General features: G+C 43.1%; 1 protein-coding gene across 1 annotated transcript; it reads right to left on the bottom strand.

Annotated features, from left to right (window-relative positions):
* Nucleotides 1–14424: 14424 nt before the first annotated feature.
* Nucleotides 14425–15743, bottom strand: Tmlh (Trimethyllysine hydroxylase). Its single transcript, XM_073966392.1, has 2 exons — nt 15433–15743; nt 14425–15371 (listed from the first exon to the last, which is right to left on the bottom strand). The coding sequence occupies exons 1-2, from the start codon at nt 15632–15634 to the stop codon at nt 14464–14466; spliced, it is 1110 nt and encodes a 369-aa protein (XP_073822493.1). The 5' UTR covers nt 15635–15743; the 3' UTR covers nt 14425–14463.
* Between the last annotated feature and the right edge of the window lie 851 nt (nt 15744–16594).

The raw sequence follows: 16594 nt of genomic DNA, 5'->3' as shown, positions 1-16594 counted from the left end.
AAAACACTGATCGATAACATGTTTATCGACCACCCAGTTGAGTTGACATAATGGTACAACATTTCGTCTCAGTCGCGCAGACAACTGACAACGCAACTCAAGTTAATTTGCAATACAAGATAGACCCATAAATCTGCTGTCAGAAGTGCATTTTCCAGGCTGTACAGACCTAGAGAGTGACTCGCAGCAAACGAATCACAATCAAGGCTGCACGGCACAGGACGAACAACTGATTGACAGCTTAACTAGCATCCCAAGAATAAAATGGGCCATAGACAGCTTCCAACCCTATAAATCTCCTGGACCGGATGGCATTATACCGGCTATGTTGCAAAATGCAGCTGATTCGGTACTGGCTACCATAAAGGAAATTTACAGGGCCTGCCTGCGTCTGTCGTACATACCTAACCCATGGAAGGGGGTAACGGTGACTTACATTCCCAAAGCTGGGAAGCCTAGTCTTACACTACCTAAGGACTATAGACCTATTAGTCTTTCTTCCTTCCTCCTTAAAACTCTAGAGAGACTACTCGACTACGACATTCGGCCTCATCTAGATTCCAATATTATAAGCAACTCGCAGCACGCCTATATTAAAGGCAAGTCGGTGGACACCGCCTTACACGAGGTGGTTGGATATATTGAGAGGAATATGGAGGGTTCGTGCTTCACACTTGCAGCCTTCCTCGATATAGAGGGAGCCTTCAATAATGTGAATCTGGAAGCAGGAGTTTCCTCTATCCTTGTTAGGTGGTTTGATGAAATGCTGAAGAGCAGAATCATCAACTCCCATCTAGGAGAGAGTTCCGCAAGGAAACAGGTTTTCAGGGGTACGCCTCAAGGAGGAGTTTTATCACCCCTCCTCTGGCTCCTTGTAATAAACGATATTCTTGTGAAATTCAACCAACTAAGGACGAAGGTGGTAGCCCATGCTGACGATGTTGTTATCCTCATAAGCGACAAATTCTTGCCGACCACATCAGACCTTATGCTGCGTGCTTTAGTGCAACTGTCTCGCTGGGCTCGCACCAATGGACTTGGTGTGAATCCAACAAAGACTGAGCTCGTACTCTACACGAAGAAGCGCAAAATTCCCGATTTCCCGCTACCAAAGCTGGACGGTGCTGCCCTAAAACTTTCATCGGAAGCCAAATACCTCGGTGTTATCCTGGACCAACGTTTAAATTGGAAAAGGAATACTGATGAGAGGGTTAAGAGGGGTTTTATGGCACTCTATTCCTGTAAGAACTCCATTGGTAAAAGTTGGGGTCTCAGACCAAAGATCATACACTGGTTGTATGATACCGTGGTTCTCCCCATTCTTACCTATGGTGGGCTTGTCTGGTGGCATGCACTCGGGAACAGTGCACTTCTGTCCAAATTATCTAGTGTTCAAAGAGCCGCATCTCTGCTAATCTCTGGTGCCATTAGAAACACACCTCAAGCCGCCCTGAATGTGATACGTGATATCTAACCTCTGGACATCACTATCCACTTTCAGGCGTCGAGGACGGCTTTCAGGCTTAGAGAGGCAGGTATGTGGCACTGTTCACGATTTGGACATGCAAAGGTCCTCTCCCCCTTCACCGATTTACTTGAGTTTAGTGGATCCAATCACATCAGTGATTATATTCCCACTGTACTCAACTTCAACCAAATCAACGTCACAATCCCAAGCAGGGATGCCTGGTCTAGTGGTAGCCCTCCTCTTGGCGGTCTGGCCATCTACACAGACGGCTCCAAGATGGAGGATGGCACAGGTGCCGGTGTCTTCTGCGAAAACCCACCAATTAAGCAATCCTTCAAACTCGATGAGAATTGCAGCGTTTTTCAGGCAGAAATGTTTGCAATAAGGAAAGCAGTGGAGATGGTCAAAGAACTTGGGAGCAGGTGACTATTTTTGTCGATAGTCAAGCGACCCTTAAGGCCCTCAAGTCGTGGACCACAAATTCAAAAGCTATCCTCGACTGCAAAAACGCTTTGCTTGAAGTACATGATATCGTTGGTCTTTGCTGGGTTCCAGGACACAGTGATATAGAGGGAAACGAAGAGGCGTATGAACTAGCAAGGGGTGGCTCTCAGTCGATTGACTTACCAGCTGAGTCATCTACCAGACCACCAAAGTGCTACTACATCCGAAAACTTCGCGGTTTCTTTCTTGAGAAGGCAGGGCAAAGATGGCAAAGGGAACCTGGCTGCAAGGTATCCAAGGCAATCTGGCCTAGCTACTCTCAATATAGAACGAATTCTCTCTTTTCACTAAATAAGTTAGGGATAAAGACCACTGTAGGACTCATTACCGGTCATAACATGGTCAGGTCCCTAACTTCTAGATGGGACAACAATAGTGTAGATTATTGTAGGCTATGTCAAGACCCAGAAGAAACAGAGACGGTCTAACATCTACTATGTAGGTGCCCCTCGCTACCCACGAGGAGACATCGATTCTTCGGTAGATATGAGATAAATACTCTGACTTTCTTCTCCGACATAGAACCCATCTACTTATACCAATTTGCCAAAAATCTTGCATGGCTGGCAAACAAAACTAATTAATCTTTTGTTTTCATTCTTCTTTACACAGGGGATAATAACCGGGTCATCTCTGAACCATGGCCTCATCAGCCACACACCCACATCCACAGTACATATTTTTCTTCACATCAAACAACCTCAGTCCAGCATCTACCACAACCCCAGCAGGCACACACCCATATCCATTACTCATCACATCGATCACACCACACCACTCCATAACAACTAATCTGCAATAGACCAACCACCGCACATCAACACATAATATACCAGTCATCACACACAACAGCTTATTTTTCATCACAACTCATCAACACCACACTCAACTTTAAACAAACAACCACAATATACAGCAAAATTTAAGGATGATCACAATGGACCTCAAGGTCTCCGAGTGAAGTAGCTGCCAACAACGGTAGCTGCGCGTCCTAAAGCCAAACCTAATGGACATGTAATGGTTATATACGTGTGCCAAAAAAATTCTTATTTGGTGATGATTGTGGATGATATAACTCGTTCTTTGCCCTATGATGTGTTGATACCAGAAATGTCAGCACATACACAATCAACTGCAAAACTCTTCGGTCAGCTTGAAGGATATCGACAGTTTGGACAAGGTGGAGGGTTGAGTTCTCCATTTCCTAGGACAGCTTGAAAGATGGGTTAAGAATAACCATTGCTTGTTCTGTATCACGGGCGTTTCTGGTTCAGTCTTGTCTAATATGTGAGGATATGGAAAACAAGGGGTCTCAAGAGTCATCGCTATTGGGGATAGAAGAGAAATCAGACTGTATGAATTATCTCTACTGGCATGGATGTAATATATTGATCCGTTACACATATGTACAGCTTAAGAGATGTTCGAGAAAAGTCATGACATTTTTACCTTAGGTTGTTGTTGTTGTAACAGTGTTTATTATTATGTTTGTATGTTCGTTCTTCTGTTCAATCTGGCTCTGGGTCTATCTCCAGTTCCAGGAAAGTGGCTGCTTCGATGTGATGTAACCACAGATCCACTGGAGTTAGATTAGTAGGTTTGGCTGGTCAGTTGTAGAGTTGGGTAATCTAGTTCCTAGTTCCTTGTACTAGTTCCAAAATAGTTCCTTTGGCACTACTCTAGTCAGTTGAAAAGGTGTTTCGTGTCGTGCTGGCCCATGCCACATACTGGGCAGATGTCTTGCACGGCGCGGTCGATTTCCGCCCAATAAGAAATTAGGCGACTGCAATATCCCGAGCGTAGTTGAGCCAAAACTATTCTAGTTTGTCGTGCCAGCTGACGCTCCTCAGCTGCAATAGATGGGAGATGTATTTCGAGGACTTTATTCACACTATATTTGCTTATGGCCTTAGCAACTGCATCCGTGTGAATACTATTTAAACCTGCTTGATATACCTGTTGATGTAGGGGTTCTCTCCTATATTGTTGGACCTTCCTGATATGCCTGAATGTGTCGGGCCTAGCCAGCAGATGGTGATTGGGATGGCTCTCACGGTAACACCCAAGCAAGTACTGCAACGAAAGCATCTCATTGTGTTGCTTTACTGGAAGAATCTTTGCCTCCTCATGTATGTAGATGGTCCACTGAAGACTTGAGGAGGCACCCTGTTGCTGTCCTCAGGGCGACATTCTGGCAGGTTTGAATCTTTTTCCAATTCGTATCACATAATCTCGGGGACCAGACTGGCGCCGCATAGCTTACCACAGACCGACCTATCACGTTATATGTGGTCGACAAGGTTTCTTTATCTGCACCCCAAGTTCTGCCGGCTAGGGACTTGAGGACCTTGTTCCTACTTTTCAGTTTGTCACAGATAGCTGTGTGCGCGCACGACGTGAAATTAGTATCGAATGTGACCCCTACAACTTTAGGGCAGTTTGTGGTCGGAATTCTACTACCGTCGACCACGACATTCAATTCTCTTCCAAACTGCGCTGTCCATGTGGTGAACAGAGTGGCTGCAGATTTTGTGGCGGCAAAAAGGTGTTAAGATCGGTTAAATAGTTGTTCAGTCTCTCACAGATGTCAGCAGGATAGGTACCTGACGCCAGGATTGTACAATCATCCGCATGCGTTACGATCTCAATGCCGTCTGGATGGGGCGGAATACAGGAAATGTAGAGGTTCAACAGTTCCGGAGATATCACCCCTCCTTGGGGAACTCCCTGTTTCACTCTACGGGGTTTGGACTTATCGTTCCTGAATTCCACGTACGACTGGCGTCCACACATATAGTTGACTATCAAACTTTTCAAGCGTGGCCGGAGGGTTGTCTGCGCAATGTCCTCAAACAGCGCGGAATGCCTGACTGTATCAAAAGCTTTTGATAAGTCAAGCGCCACCATCACTGTTCTATCACACGGCGGTTTCTGGTTGGCTCCTTGACAAATATTTGTGGTAATGGCATGCAGCGCTGTTGTGCTGTGCTGCTTACGGAATCCATGCTGATGATCAGCAACTTGATAGCTATTTCTGATACTGGGGAGGACTAAGGCCTCAAGGGTCTTTGGTACGGGCGACAAAAGCGAAATCGGCCTGTACGATTCACATTTGCTGGCATCCTTGCCGGGCTTCCGTAGTGGGACCACCCTGCCCATTTTCCAGACTTCGGGAACAATAAAGGGGGATAGCGACAAGTTGAGAACTTTAGTGAGATACTCCAGCTGCTTCAGCATTACCATGGAGATTCCATCAGGGCCCAACGCGTTCCTGATGGCATTCGCAACATCATCCATTGTAAACTGTGGTGGTTCCTCTTCGGCAGGAAGAGATCTGATGCGACGTAATACTCTTCTCTTCGCCCTGTCACTCTCGGGGTGCTCGATAAACTGTCGATTGAAATCATTTGCGCACCTCTTCGGGTCAGTCAACGTAACGTCGCCAGACGTGACTGAGGTCCTATCTCCCCTTTTATCAGGGTTCGAGAGTGACTTAACCGATGCCCACAATTCACCTATACCGGCTCCAATGTTGCAACTCTTCAGATGATTTAACCACTTGTACCGCTTATGCTCGCCGACCAGCCTGTTAACTTCCAGTGTCAGCTCCCTGACTCTGGTGTCATTGGGGTTGGTTCGACATAGCTCATCACGCTCATTTGCTAATCCCGTCGCCTCTGCTGTGAAGTTTGGTCTTACTTCGGGTATTCGACCAGCAGGGATATGGCGAGCGGCTGCAGCAGTGATGATGTCTCGGAACGTCCTTTCTGCTACCCGAACATCAGAGGGATTGGGCAGTTCTCTGAAGCGTTGATTGGTGAAATCTCTGAAACCCGACCAATCAGCTTTCTTATGATTGACGAATGTGCGGCGTTCAGAGGTACTGAAATCGGGTGGTCTGCTAATGGAGACAATTATGGGGAGATGGTCTGATCCAAGGGAAATGACGGGTTGCCAGGTAACGTCATTCGAACTGTGACACTCTCCTCTAATTCTTGTAGGGGCGTCCCCATTGACCGTGCAAAACGTAGAGCTATCAATCTGCTCAGCCAGCGCTGTACCTCTCTGGTCGTTTCCGAGGGCCGAATGCCACATCTCATGATGCGCATTAAAATCCCCCAGGACCAGACGATTGTGACCTTGCAAGAGCGGGCTAATGTCAGGCCTATAATCAGGGATAAAGCTATTTCTCGGCGGGATGTACAGTGACACAGGAAAGTATACATACACCCTATAAAAATGCAGTTTAGGCTAAATCGTTGGGTTTTTTACAGCAACAACTGCACTGTGTGGCTCCTTGGTGACGAAATAACCATAATTACAAAAATTTATTTTAATCTAATACGTATATTTAATACAATTAAAGAAATTCAACTTTCACAACACAGAAAAGTATACATACACCCCAAGGAAATACGAGTATTATCGTAAAATGTATGGAATTAGTAGCAAAATTTATACATTTTTTGTTTTGGCGAATGTCTCTGAGTATCTGAGATGTATTTTAGAAAAAAATAGTCATTTTTAGGGGTTAAATGTTGTTATCTAAGGTCAGACTTCTTGTATAGCTCGTTAAAGCGGAGTCTTGCTTATTTCTTTGCGTTTTTAGGTATTATACCATGGTAGAACAAATATAAGGTAAAGCAAATACTACAACAAATACAACTCAACAACAACCACATTGAAATTTTTGTTTGTTTGTGAACCTTAGTGTCAACGTACATGTAAACAAAACAAGGAAATGTCTATAAATTATTGGAATTTAAAAAACTAATAATTTTTCACATTTGATTGAATATTTTGAAAAACATGAATGAAAACTCGTTAGATTTTCAATTTGAATGTTTCCATATCATTCCACTAAATGCATAATTTCTCGCAGAATGTAGAATACTTGCAAAAATGTTTCGGGTCGCTGGCAATTCATTGAAAAAAGAGAAGCTGTTTCAATCGTTTGCTTTTGAAAACAAAAAATCACATGTTTATTAGGCCTTTATTCTTTTCAAGTTTAACAAAATACCACACATATTAACAAATATTGTACCGCCTCTATAAGCGGTGTTTTAGTGTGCGGCATGTCGTTCGAACCTGGAGGAGGTTACATGTCAATGATATGAAGCCGTCTTTATGGGAAATAGTTTTTTTTTCTGATGAATAAATTTGTTCTTCAAAAATATATATCCCTAATATACATCGAACATAGAAATAAATACATAAAATGTCGTATGGAATTTGACACTAACACTACAACCCAGTTCAGTCAGCTGGGTATTGCTGCTACCTTTTCTTGTTCTACCATGGTATTATACTTTATAAAAACCACAAAATTAGTGCCAGGTGGCAGATCTTGATATCCTAAAATGCTTTGAAGTTGTGCTTGTGCATAATATACCTTCCTGGGCCTTGATAAATCGCGATCTTCCCGATTTCTTCTTCGATTTCTCTCTCTGGATCATAATTAATAGTAGGTTTTGTAATCAACATGAATAAAACAATTATAGTGTACCTTATAAGATTTGGTTTCATGCTATCTCGTCATAATTTGACCATATTGACGGTTGTTACAAAAACTACTTATTTTCTATTATATCACCAAAATCACATAGTAATTATGGCTCTGGTTATATTTTATTGGGCGCCATTACTGTTGTGTTACCTCCTTCACACCGTGACCGCCCTGGCTATGTTGGTATGGGTCGTGGTTTCTCAACTCACCTTGAATTCGGCATAGGCTATGCGTAATGCGAAAAAATACCAGTGGTTGGGACAAGGTCTTAGCAACCGGAGATGTGAAACTTATGTCATTTTGAATCATAGACCGACCCCATACGATGAGGCATCATGGTGGAGGTCACTGAGTTCCCCCAAAGTGATTCTCTCTCCCTTTTGTGTTCATTTTCTGACCGTTTGGTAATGGTATCGACTACTTAATCCAGGGGCATCGGTGTTTCCGTTCCTACTACATGTCGCTACATCTCCCTCAACAGACATCGAAATAGAAGGTACTCGATTGATTCCGTCTGCTCCTCATCCTCACATCACCTGTAGTATTCGATGTTGCTGTCATCCCACTTGCTTCTCATAGATCTGATGCCGCAGTGGCCAGTGATGACCCGGCTATGGCTTGACACAGTCCTCCACCTCAGTTCCGAGGATTGGGAGCATCGCCTTGCCGGTTCATCAATAATATCATTACCCTCAACATCTCAGTGTCCCTGTACCAGCAAAAAATTGACGTCTATGTTACTTGCTTTAAGGATAGACCTACAATTTTGAACAATCTTAGATTTAATGGTATAAGATCCAAGCGCCTTCAAAGCAGCCTGGCTATCCATGTAAATAGTCGCTGTCATATCTGCGTTGCCTGTCGTTTCTTCTAGTAGCTCTAAGGCTTTTAAAACAGCAAAAACCTCTGCCTTTTAGTCCAATCTGAATGCTTATCCGCTGTAGAATACCAGCATGTCCAAGCCTTGAGCAACGCCAGAGGTTAATCTCCATAGGCCTCAAGGCCAGGGCTTGGAAATTCTATACAGGATTCAGGGCCGCCTGAGGGGTGCTTTTTGCTGCTCCAGTGACGAGGACTGCTGCAGCCCGTTGCACTGCAGATAACCTGGACGATTTGGTGCTAATGTTCAGGGCTTGCCACCAGTCGAGACATCCATAAGTCAGAATGGGGCAGATCACTGTCCTATACAGCCAACAGCCAGTGTATTACATGTGGTCATAGGCCCCAGCTCTTACCTAGGGAGTTCTTACAAGAATAAAGTGCAATTGGGTCCATCTTAGTACGCTCCTCCGTATTCCTTTTCCATCTTAGCCGATAGTCGAGGTATTTCGCCTCAGTAGAGAGAGTCAATTGCACCCCATCCAACGTGGGCGGTGTGAATTCATCAAATTTTCTTTTCTTGGTGAATAGTACCAACTCCAACTGCTGGGTTCACACCATGGACATTGCTGTAAGCTCAGCGTGAGAGTTTTACCAGTGCACCTTGCATTAGTTCAGACAGCGTAGATAGATATAGATATCTCGACCTTAGACATCGTCCTAGTCCAGGAATATTTTTTGTATGAAAATAAGTTGAGCGGAGAGAACGGCAAAACCTATACTGTGTGAATGTGAGAGCATGTATAGTTGCTAAAAAGAACCATAATTTAATTCTTCCTAACTACAGTAAAGTTGACATAACAACCAGGCAAAGGTCACACAGGAACTGCTGGAAGAACTGGAGAGCATAGCCTGGGTAATCTTTGAATGGGATGCAAATGCACACCATTTCCACTATGGAAGCAGTTAAAAGGGTGCAGCGTATAATGTGCTACGTTGTGCCATCAATGCTGGCACAGTAACAGTTGAGGCGGCTACACCTCTTAAGCCTGGCAAGTATGAAAGTTTTTCCATTGAGTATCACTTACGTTTGCAAACCACACTGGCGCCGCCTTGTTTACCACAGTTCGAACAGTCGCGTTGTATGTGGTTGATAAGATTTCTTTATATTTATCTCTCATGTGGTGCCAGGACTTGAGGACCTTGTTCCTACATCTCATCTTATCGCAGATAGCGGTGGCATGCGTAGATGGCATGTGTAAGCTAATAATAATAATAATAATAATAATAATAATAATTGTTCCGCAAACATCCCAGAAGTGACGAGGGGACTTTTTAGCCATTCACCGATTCATTTTAACTCAATGATATGGGAGCTCAGGTTTTCCGATAATCTTCTGGAAAGAGTTTCGGTAGTTTCCACTTCTGTTTTCGACTAACTTCAGTATTCTTCCTAACTCCATTGACAGAGAAGAAACCCATAATAAAACTTATCATCACCCATGGTATCTTAGTGACAGGTACAGCTGCCAGTTTGCTGCCTTCCCAAAGAGAGTCAATGTACTAAACTGCCTGAATATGAAAATCTACTGATTCCTTATTCTTGCAGCTAATTACTTTGACAGCTGTCTACCGTACATTGCACCGTTCAACCACATCCGAGATGATAATGTCGCTAAGATAGCTTTCCTCCAATAACCAATGACAATCGCCGATGCGCTTATTGGGGTCAGTCTTGTCAGAGATCATCTGGGACAACTAGTAGCACAGTATTGTAATCATGCTTCAGGTTAAACGAACAAAGTTGCTGCAAAGAACTGAGGTTTGCGTTATCTTTGCTCGTCTTCACAGACGTACAATGTTCCAAAGAGGGTGCATTGACTGACTCACTGAAACCCGAAAGGAATGAAGAAAGCCAAAGAAGAGAGAGAATTGGCGAAGAGGCCTGTTTCTAAGCCCAACTCAAACCCGAAAGGCAAATGCAAAACGAAAGGACAATCTGCTGTGGGCGTGTTCACACCTTGTTAAGCCTAGGTGGTTGGGCGGACTGAGAAAGACAGACCAAGTTTCTCAGCCTTTGCCAAAGAAGGCGATGGTTTTACATGCATCCAATGACCTATTACGCAGCCATCTAGGTAGTTACTACCCAGGAAAAGAGACCCCTAAGGCCAGACCGACCCCTATGATAAACTTTGTCACGTGCAGTCAATCCATAGACCTCCTGCGCAGCCGTCCTTGGCCAGAAAGCCAAAAAGAACAGGCCCGTACTGCCTGAGAAGGCAGCTACCTCATCAGAAAAAGCGACCTTCAAAGTTTATGGGCATGGACGCAAGAAGTACTATGTCGCAATGTTGCTCGATGACGAACGTCGAGTGTTAGAGCCTCCCTGATTTACCACCACAGAAAAATTGACGCTTCGAAGACCGGCTTCGAGTTGCTACTCGTCTTCGACGCGTCACTTTTTCTGCGATGGTAAATAAGGGAGGCTCTAACATTTTCAATTTTTCTGTGGTGGTAAATCAGGGAGGCTCTAACACTCGACGTTCGTCATCGAGCAACATTGCGACATACTACTTCTTGCGTCCATGCCCATAAACTTTGAACTTTGAGGTAGCTGCCTTCTCAGTCAGTACGGGCCTGTTCTTTTTGGCTTTCTGGCCAAGGACGGCTGCGCAGGAGGTCTATGGATTGACTGCGTGTGACGAGTAGCAACTCGAAGCCGGTCTTCGAAGCGTTAATTTTTCGGTGGTGCTAAATCAGGGATGCTCTCAGATTTTCAGCGCTTCTCTTCTCAAGGTCATTAAACGTCATAACAATAATCCTTGTAACGGGTGATTTTTTATCTATTATCTTTTTGGCAACACTGGTTTAAACAGCTGATCAACGCTTGCAAGAATGCAAGAATTGAAGCCGAACGACCTACCGCAACGTAGAATTTTCGGTGAATGGGTTCTTGGAAAGTTGGCCGAAGATCCACTTTTTTATCGAAAAATTGTGTTCAGCCGCCTAGATCGTGCGATTTAACGCCTTTAGACTATTTTTTGTGGGGCTATGTTAAAGCTCATGTCTATACACCCATGCCCGCTTCAATTGACGCATTGGAAGACAACATTGATGCATTTATTCACGAGATACCGGCCGAAATGTTGGAAAGAGTATGCCAAAATTGGACTAAGCGGATGGACCATATGGGGCGCAGTCACGGTCAACATTTGCATGAAATAATCTTCAAACATTAAATTATATGGACCGTACTACCGATTCAAATAAAGATTTCATGCATTTTTCTGAATTGTATGTTTTTTATACCCTCAGCCTTTAGGCTATGAAGGGTATATACACTTTCATACGGGCAAAATGTGCCTCATCGAAATAATGGTTTTAGACCCCAAGTATGTTTGGACGAAATGTGTTTCAGACAATTTGGAGTCGATTGAGCAATGTCCGTCCGTCTGTCTGTCTGGCTGGCTGGAGCGCACGATAACTCTCGAGGGGATGAACCGATTCGGTTAAAATTTTGGCTTTCGTAATATTTTGTCCAAACTTAGTTTAAGTTCGAAGATGAGCTATATCGGTCCACTCCTTCCGGTACCTCCCCCACAAAAGTTCGAAAATGTTCGGAAAATTTGTGCGCAAGATAACTCTTGAAGGGAGTAACCGATTTGGTCCATACTTTGCCCATCGTGGAGCGTGTACCAGACTTAGATCAGGTTTTAATATGGACTCAATCGGTCCACTCCGTCGGGTACCTCCCAAACAAAAATTTGGAAAAGTTCAGTTTAGGACCATCTCTCGAATCGCTTTGATTTTTGCTTTAGCTACTTGTATTCACTGCCCTCCATACGACGGTATAAGTTTCATCAGGGGCAAGTCCATACTTCCTGAGAAAATAGCCTGAAAGGTGCAAAAAACCCCTATGACACCGTGTGAGGAGGTTGGAGGGCAAAATAACTCTCGAACAGGTCTGCCGATTCGGTCCAAAGTTTGGCCTTAGTAATATTTTGTGCAAACATAGTTTAAGTTCGAAGATAAGCCATATCGGTCCACTCCTTCAGGTACCTCCCCCACAAAAGTTCAAAAATAATCGGAAAAAATGTGCGTACGATAACTCTTGAAGAGAGTGGCCGAATTGGACCATACTCTACACATCCAAATATATCTACCAGATATAGATCAGGTTCAAATATGGACTATATTTGTCCACTCCATCCGGTACCTCCCACACAAAATTTCGGATACATGTTCACTTTAAGACCTGCTTTCGAATCACTTTGATTTTTGTTGAAGCAACTTGCATTCGCTGCCTCAATTGCGATGGTAAAAGTTGTTTCAGGGGCAAGTCCATACTTCTTGAGCAAACAGCCCGAAGGGTGTAAAAACCCCCTATGGCACCATATGTAGTGGCTGGAGATCCACTTCCATAATGGTCAATGTCGATCCATTCCTTTTTGTATCTCCTCCGCAAAACGTTTGATCTTTAATCATAATCAACATTTTTGTCGGTTCAAACGCCCAAAATTTTTAAAACCCCCTAAATACATACGTTTTTTGGGAAAAAAAAGTTTCAATATATTCAGGCTGAGGGTATATCTCTGTCGGCAAAGCCGACTGACACTTTTTCACTTGTTTTTTTTATACCCTCAGCCTTTAGGCTATGAAGGGTATATACACTTTCATACGGGCAAAATGTGCTTCATCGAAATAATGGTTTTAGACCCCAAGTATGTTTGGACGAAATGTGTTTCAGACAATTTGGAGTCGATTGAGCAATGTCCGTCCGTCTGTCTGTCTGTCTGGCTGGCTGGAGCGCACGATAACTCTCGAACGGATAAACCGATTCGGTTCAAATTTTGGCTTTCGTAATATTTTACCCAAACTTAGTTTAAGTTCGAAGATGGGCTATATCGGTCCACACCTTCCGGTACCTCCCCCACAAAAGTTCGCAAATGTTCGGAAAATTTGTGCGCACGATAACTCTTGAAGGGAGTAACCGATTTGGCCCATACTTTGCCCATCGTGGAGCGTGTACCAGACTTAGATAAGGTTTCAATATGGACTCAATCGGTCCACTCCTTGGGTTACCTCCCACACAAAATTTCGGAAAAGTTCAGTTTAGGGCCAGCTCTCGAATCGCTTTGATTTTTGTTTTACCAGCTTGTATTCACTGCCCTCTATACGACGGTACAAGTTTCAGCAGGGGCAAAACCATACTTCCCGAGAGAATAGCCTGAAAGTTGCAAAAAAAACCCTATGACACCGTGTGAGGTGGTTGAAGCGCAAAATAACTCTCGAACGGAACTGCCGATTCGGTCCAAAATTTGGCCTTAGTAATATTTTGTCCAAACATAGTTTAAGTTTGAAGATAAGCCATATCGGTCCACTCTTTCAGGTACCTCCCCCACAACAGTTCAAAAATGTTCGGAAAAATTGTTCGTACGTTAACTCTTGAAGGTAGTTGCCAAATTGGTCTATACTTTACACATCCGAATACATCTACCAGATATAGATCAGGTTCAAATATGGACTATATTTGTCCACTCCATCCCGTACCTCCCACACAAAATTTCGGATAAGTTCACTTTAAGACCTGCTATGGAATCACTTTGATTTTTGTTGAGACAACTTGCATTCGTTGCCTCAATTACGATGGTAAAAGTTTTTTTAGGGGCAAGTCCATACTTCTTGAGCAAACAGCCTGAAGAGTGTAAAAACATCCTGAGGCACCATATGTTGTGGCTGGAGATCCACTTCCATAACGGTCAATGTCGATCCATTCCTTTTAGTATCTCCTCCACAAAACTTTTGAACTTTAATCCTAATCAACATTGTTGTCGGTTCAAATATCCAAAATTTTTAAAACCCCCTAAATACATACGTATTTTGGGAAAATTTTTTTTTCAATATACACAGGCTGAGGGTATATCTCTGTCGGCAAAGCCGACTGATACTTTTTTACTTGTTTTGAAAAACTTTCCTATAGTTCTTAAAAAATCACCCGTTACATGCTGTTAATGACCATAGGAAAATTTGAAAGAGGCTAAGAAAGTGTTATCAGCATGGGTTCTCCCAACTACTGTGGAAAATACGTATTTTAAATATTCCAGAAAATGTTCCAAATTGTTAGTTCTTTTTTACTTTTTATTGAAGCAACAATTCTGAAATCCATTCAATCAATTATACCCAAAATTCTTGCCTTACTCAAGAAATCAGTTCTCTGAATATAACATCCAGTCATGGTTCTATTGCCGGTATATGAATAACGGCCATGATAAACACGCCAATTATCGAATATCACAATAGTACCGGGATACAACTTGAAACGCCATTGATTATCGGGGCTTTGAACAATTTCCAAAAATTCACAAAATGCTTCATAGAATTCCATCATTTCGCTTTGCGGTATGGTATTGAATACCGCACGATCGTAGACATTTAAACGCAGTTGGATAATTTCTTTGGTCACCGGGTCTAAACGTATCATTGGCGCTGAATGGATGTGATGTTGTCCCTCCTCGATATATTCGGCTGGCAGATGTACTCTTGAAAGTATTTCGAAGGCTTTGGGATTTCTTCTACGCAATTCCAGGGCACAATGTAAACCATCAACAAAGAAATTCTCACCACCCTCACCGTTGATGTGTTGCAAACAGTGGAGAGCCTGGAGGCCGGCGGCATCACAAAAATACGTGTTGTCTGTGTGGGAGCCTAAATATTCTTTGGAATAGGCTGTGTCCGCATGATCTGCAGCATCACTAAAAGTAAACATTTGGCCGAAGAAAGTTTTCATCACAGGAAACACACGGCGTATGGCCATTTCTGTCATTGTTGTATTGGCCGGGACATCATCTATAAAGGCAATGCCATAACGCACCAAGGCGGCAACATAATCTCTCACCACAGCATCAGAACTTATTAAATCGGTAAGACGGAAACGGCTGTGTCTTTCGTTTTGCAAAATGATGGGTAAATTCCAAGGGGTCTTGAGCGTTGCAGTGGCCTTACGCTGTATTAACTTTTCCACTTGGCTGTTGAACACGAAATCGATGTCATATTCCGATACATGGCCATCGTTCCCTGGAAAATTAAAGCAGGCGATTAAATTCCGCACGTTATGAAACCCATTTCCTTCACTTACATTTTACTTCCAACATCAGACCATCCTTTAGGTATTTTACTCCCCCATTTTCGGGCTTTATATCCCTTGGAATATCCAACAAATTATATCTCCGTTGTTTGGTATCCACATTATTACATCGGGGACATCTGCAATGATCTCTCAACCAAAAATAGTTCACTTTGATTATTTCCTGGCTTTGGCTATGTTTTATTTCCAACATCGCTCTCCCGCTTTGGTTTGTTTTAAACTGAGCTTTGGTAAGGCTACTGAAAATCAGTTTTAATCTGTGGGCTTCTTTATATTCTAGAATAGAAATGTTCAATCCGACAGACAGACTAGATTCAATATTCAACTCAAGCAGATAAGAAGACTTGAAACATTGTTTTATTCACCACTCCCATCTTTTGTTTCAGCTGCTGATAAGGAGAAGACAAGCCGTGCTATGGTGTCATGATGATGATGTTGACGATTAAGATGATGAACTGTTGTACTGCAAAGGCAGATGGAACTACATGCGTTTCCAAATACAACAAAAAAATAATAACATTTTGTTTATAACAAAATCGGTCATTATGGACAATCGGGTGTAACGAAGAATTACATGTCCATAAAGGCGACGACACATAAGAAGCATGGCATTCTTGCTTAAGTCATATCTGGTAAATGACTAACATTTGGCTGGCTTTCTGGCTAAAGTCGTTTCTGGAAAAAAAAAATAAAGGAATGTCAGAACCACATTTGAATTAGGTCGAATTTGGTCTTTAGTCATTTACCAGATATGACTTAAGCAAGAATGCCATACTTCTTATGTATCGAGGCCTTTAGGTTGGGCGCCAAATTAGCAACTTAGCCTCGAAAATCTAACGCCACTATGAAGAACGAGGCTAAGTTGCTAATTTGGCGCCCAACCTAAAGGCCTCGATACATAAGAAGTATGGCATTCTTGCTTAAGTCATATCTGGTAAATGACTAAAGACCAAATTCGACCTAAAGGCCTTGTCCGCGATTTACGTCCTGTATTAGGATCCGAACCCACAAAGCAATTATAAAAGCCGCCAGGCCCTACAGCAACTGGTCCGGATGGCTTGGCTACAAAGATGCTGAAACACATTGGTCAAAATGGTGTAACCTATCTTGCCCATACATTCATTCTGTGCCTCAGCAGTTTTATAATTGCTGA

Source organism: Musca autumnalis, unplaced genomic scaffold (assembly GCF_047663935.1).
Source record: "Musca autumnalis isolate F117 unplaced genomic scaffold, ASM4766393v1 scaffold_2, whole genome shotgun sequence".
Lineage (NCBI taxonomy): Eukaryota > Metazoa > Arthropoda > Insecta > Diptera > Muscidae > Musca > Musca autumnalis.
Note: the sequence above shows the minus strand (reverse complement) of the source record. Positions and strands in the feature narration are given on the sequence as shown.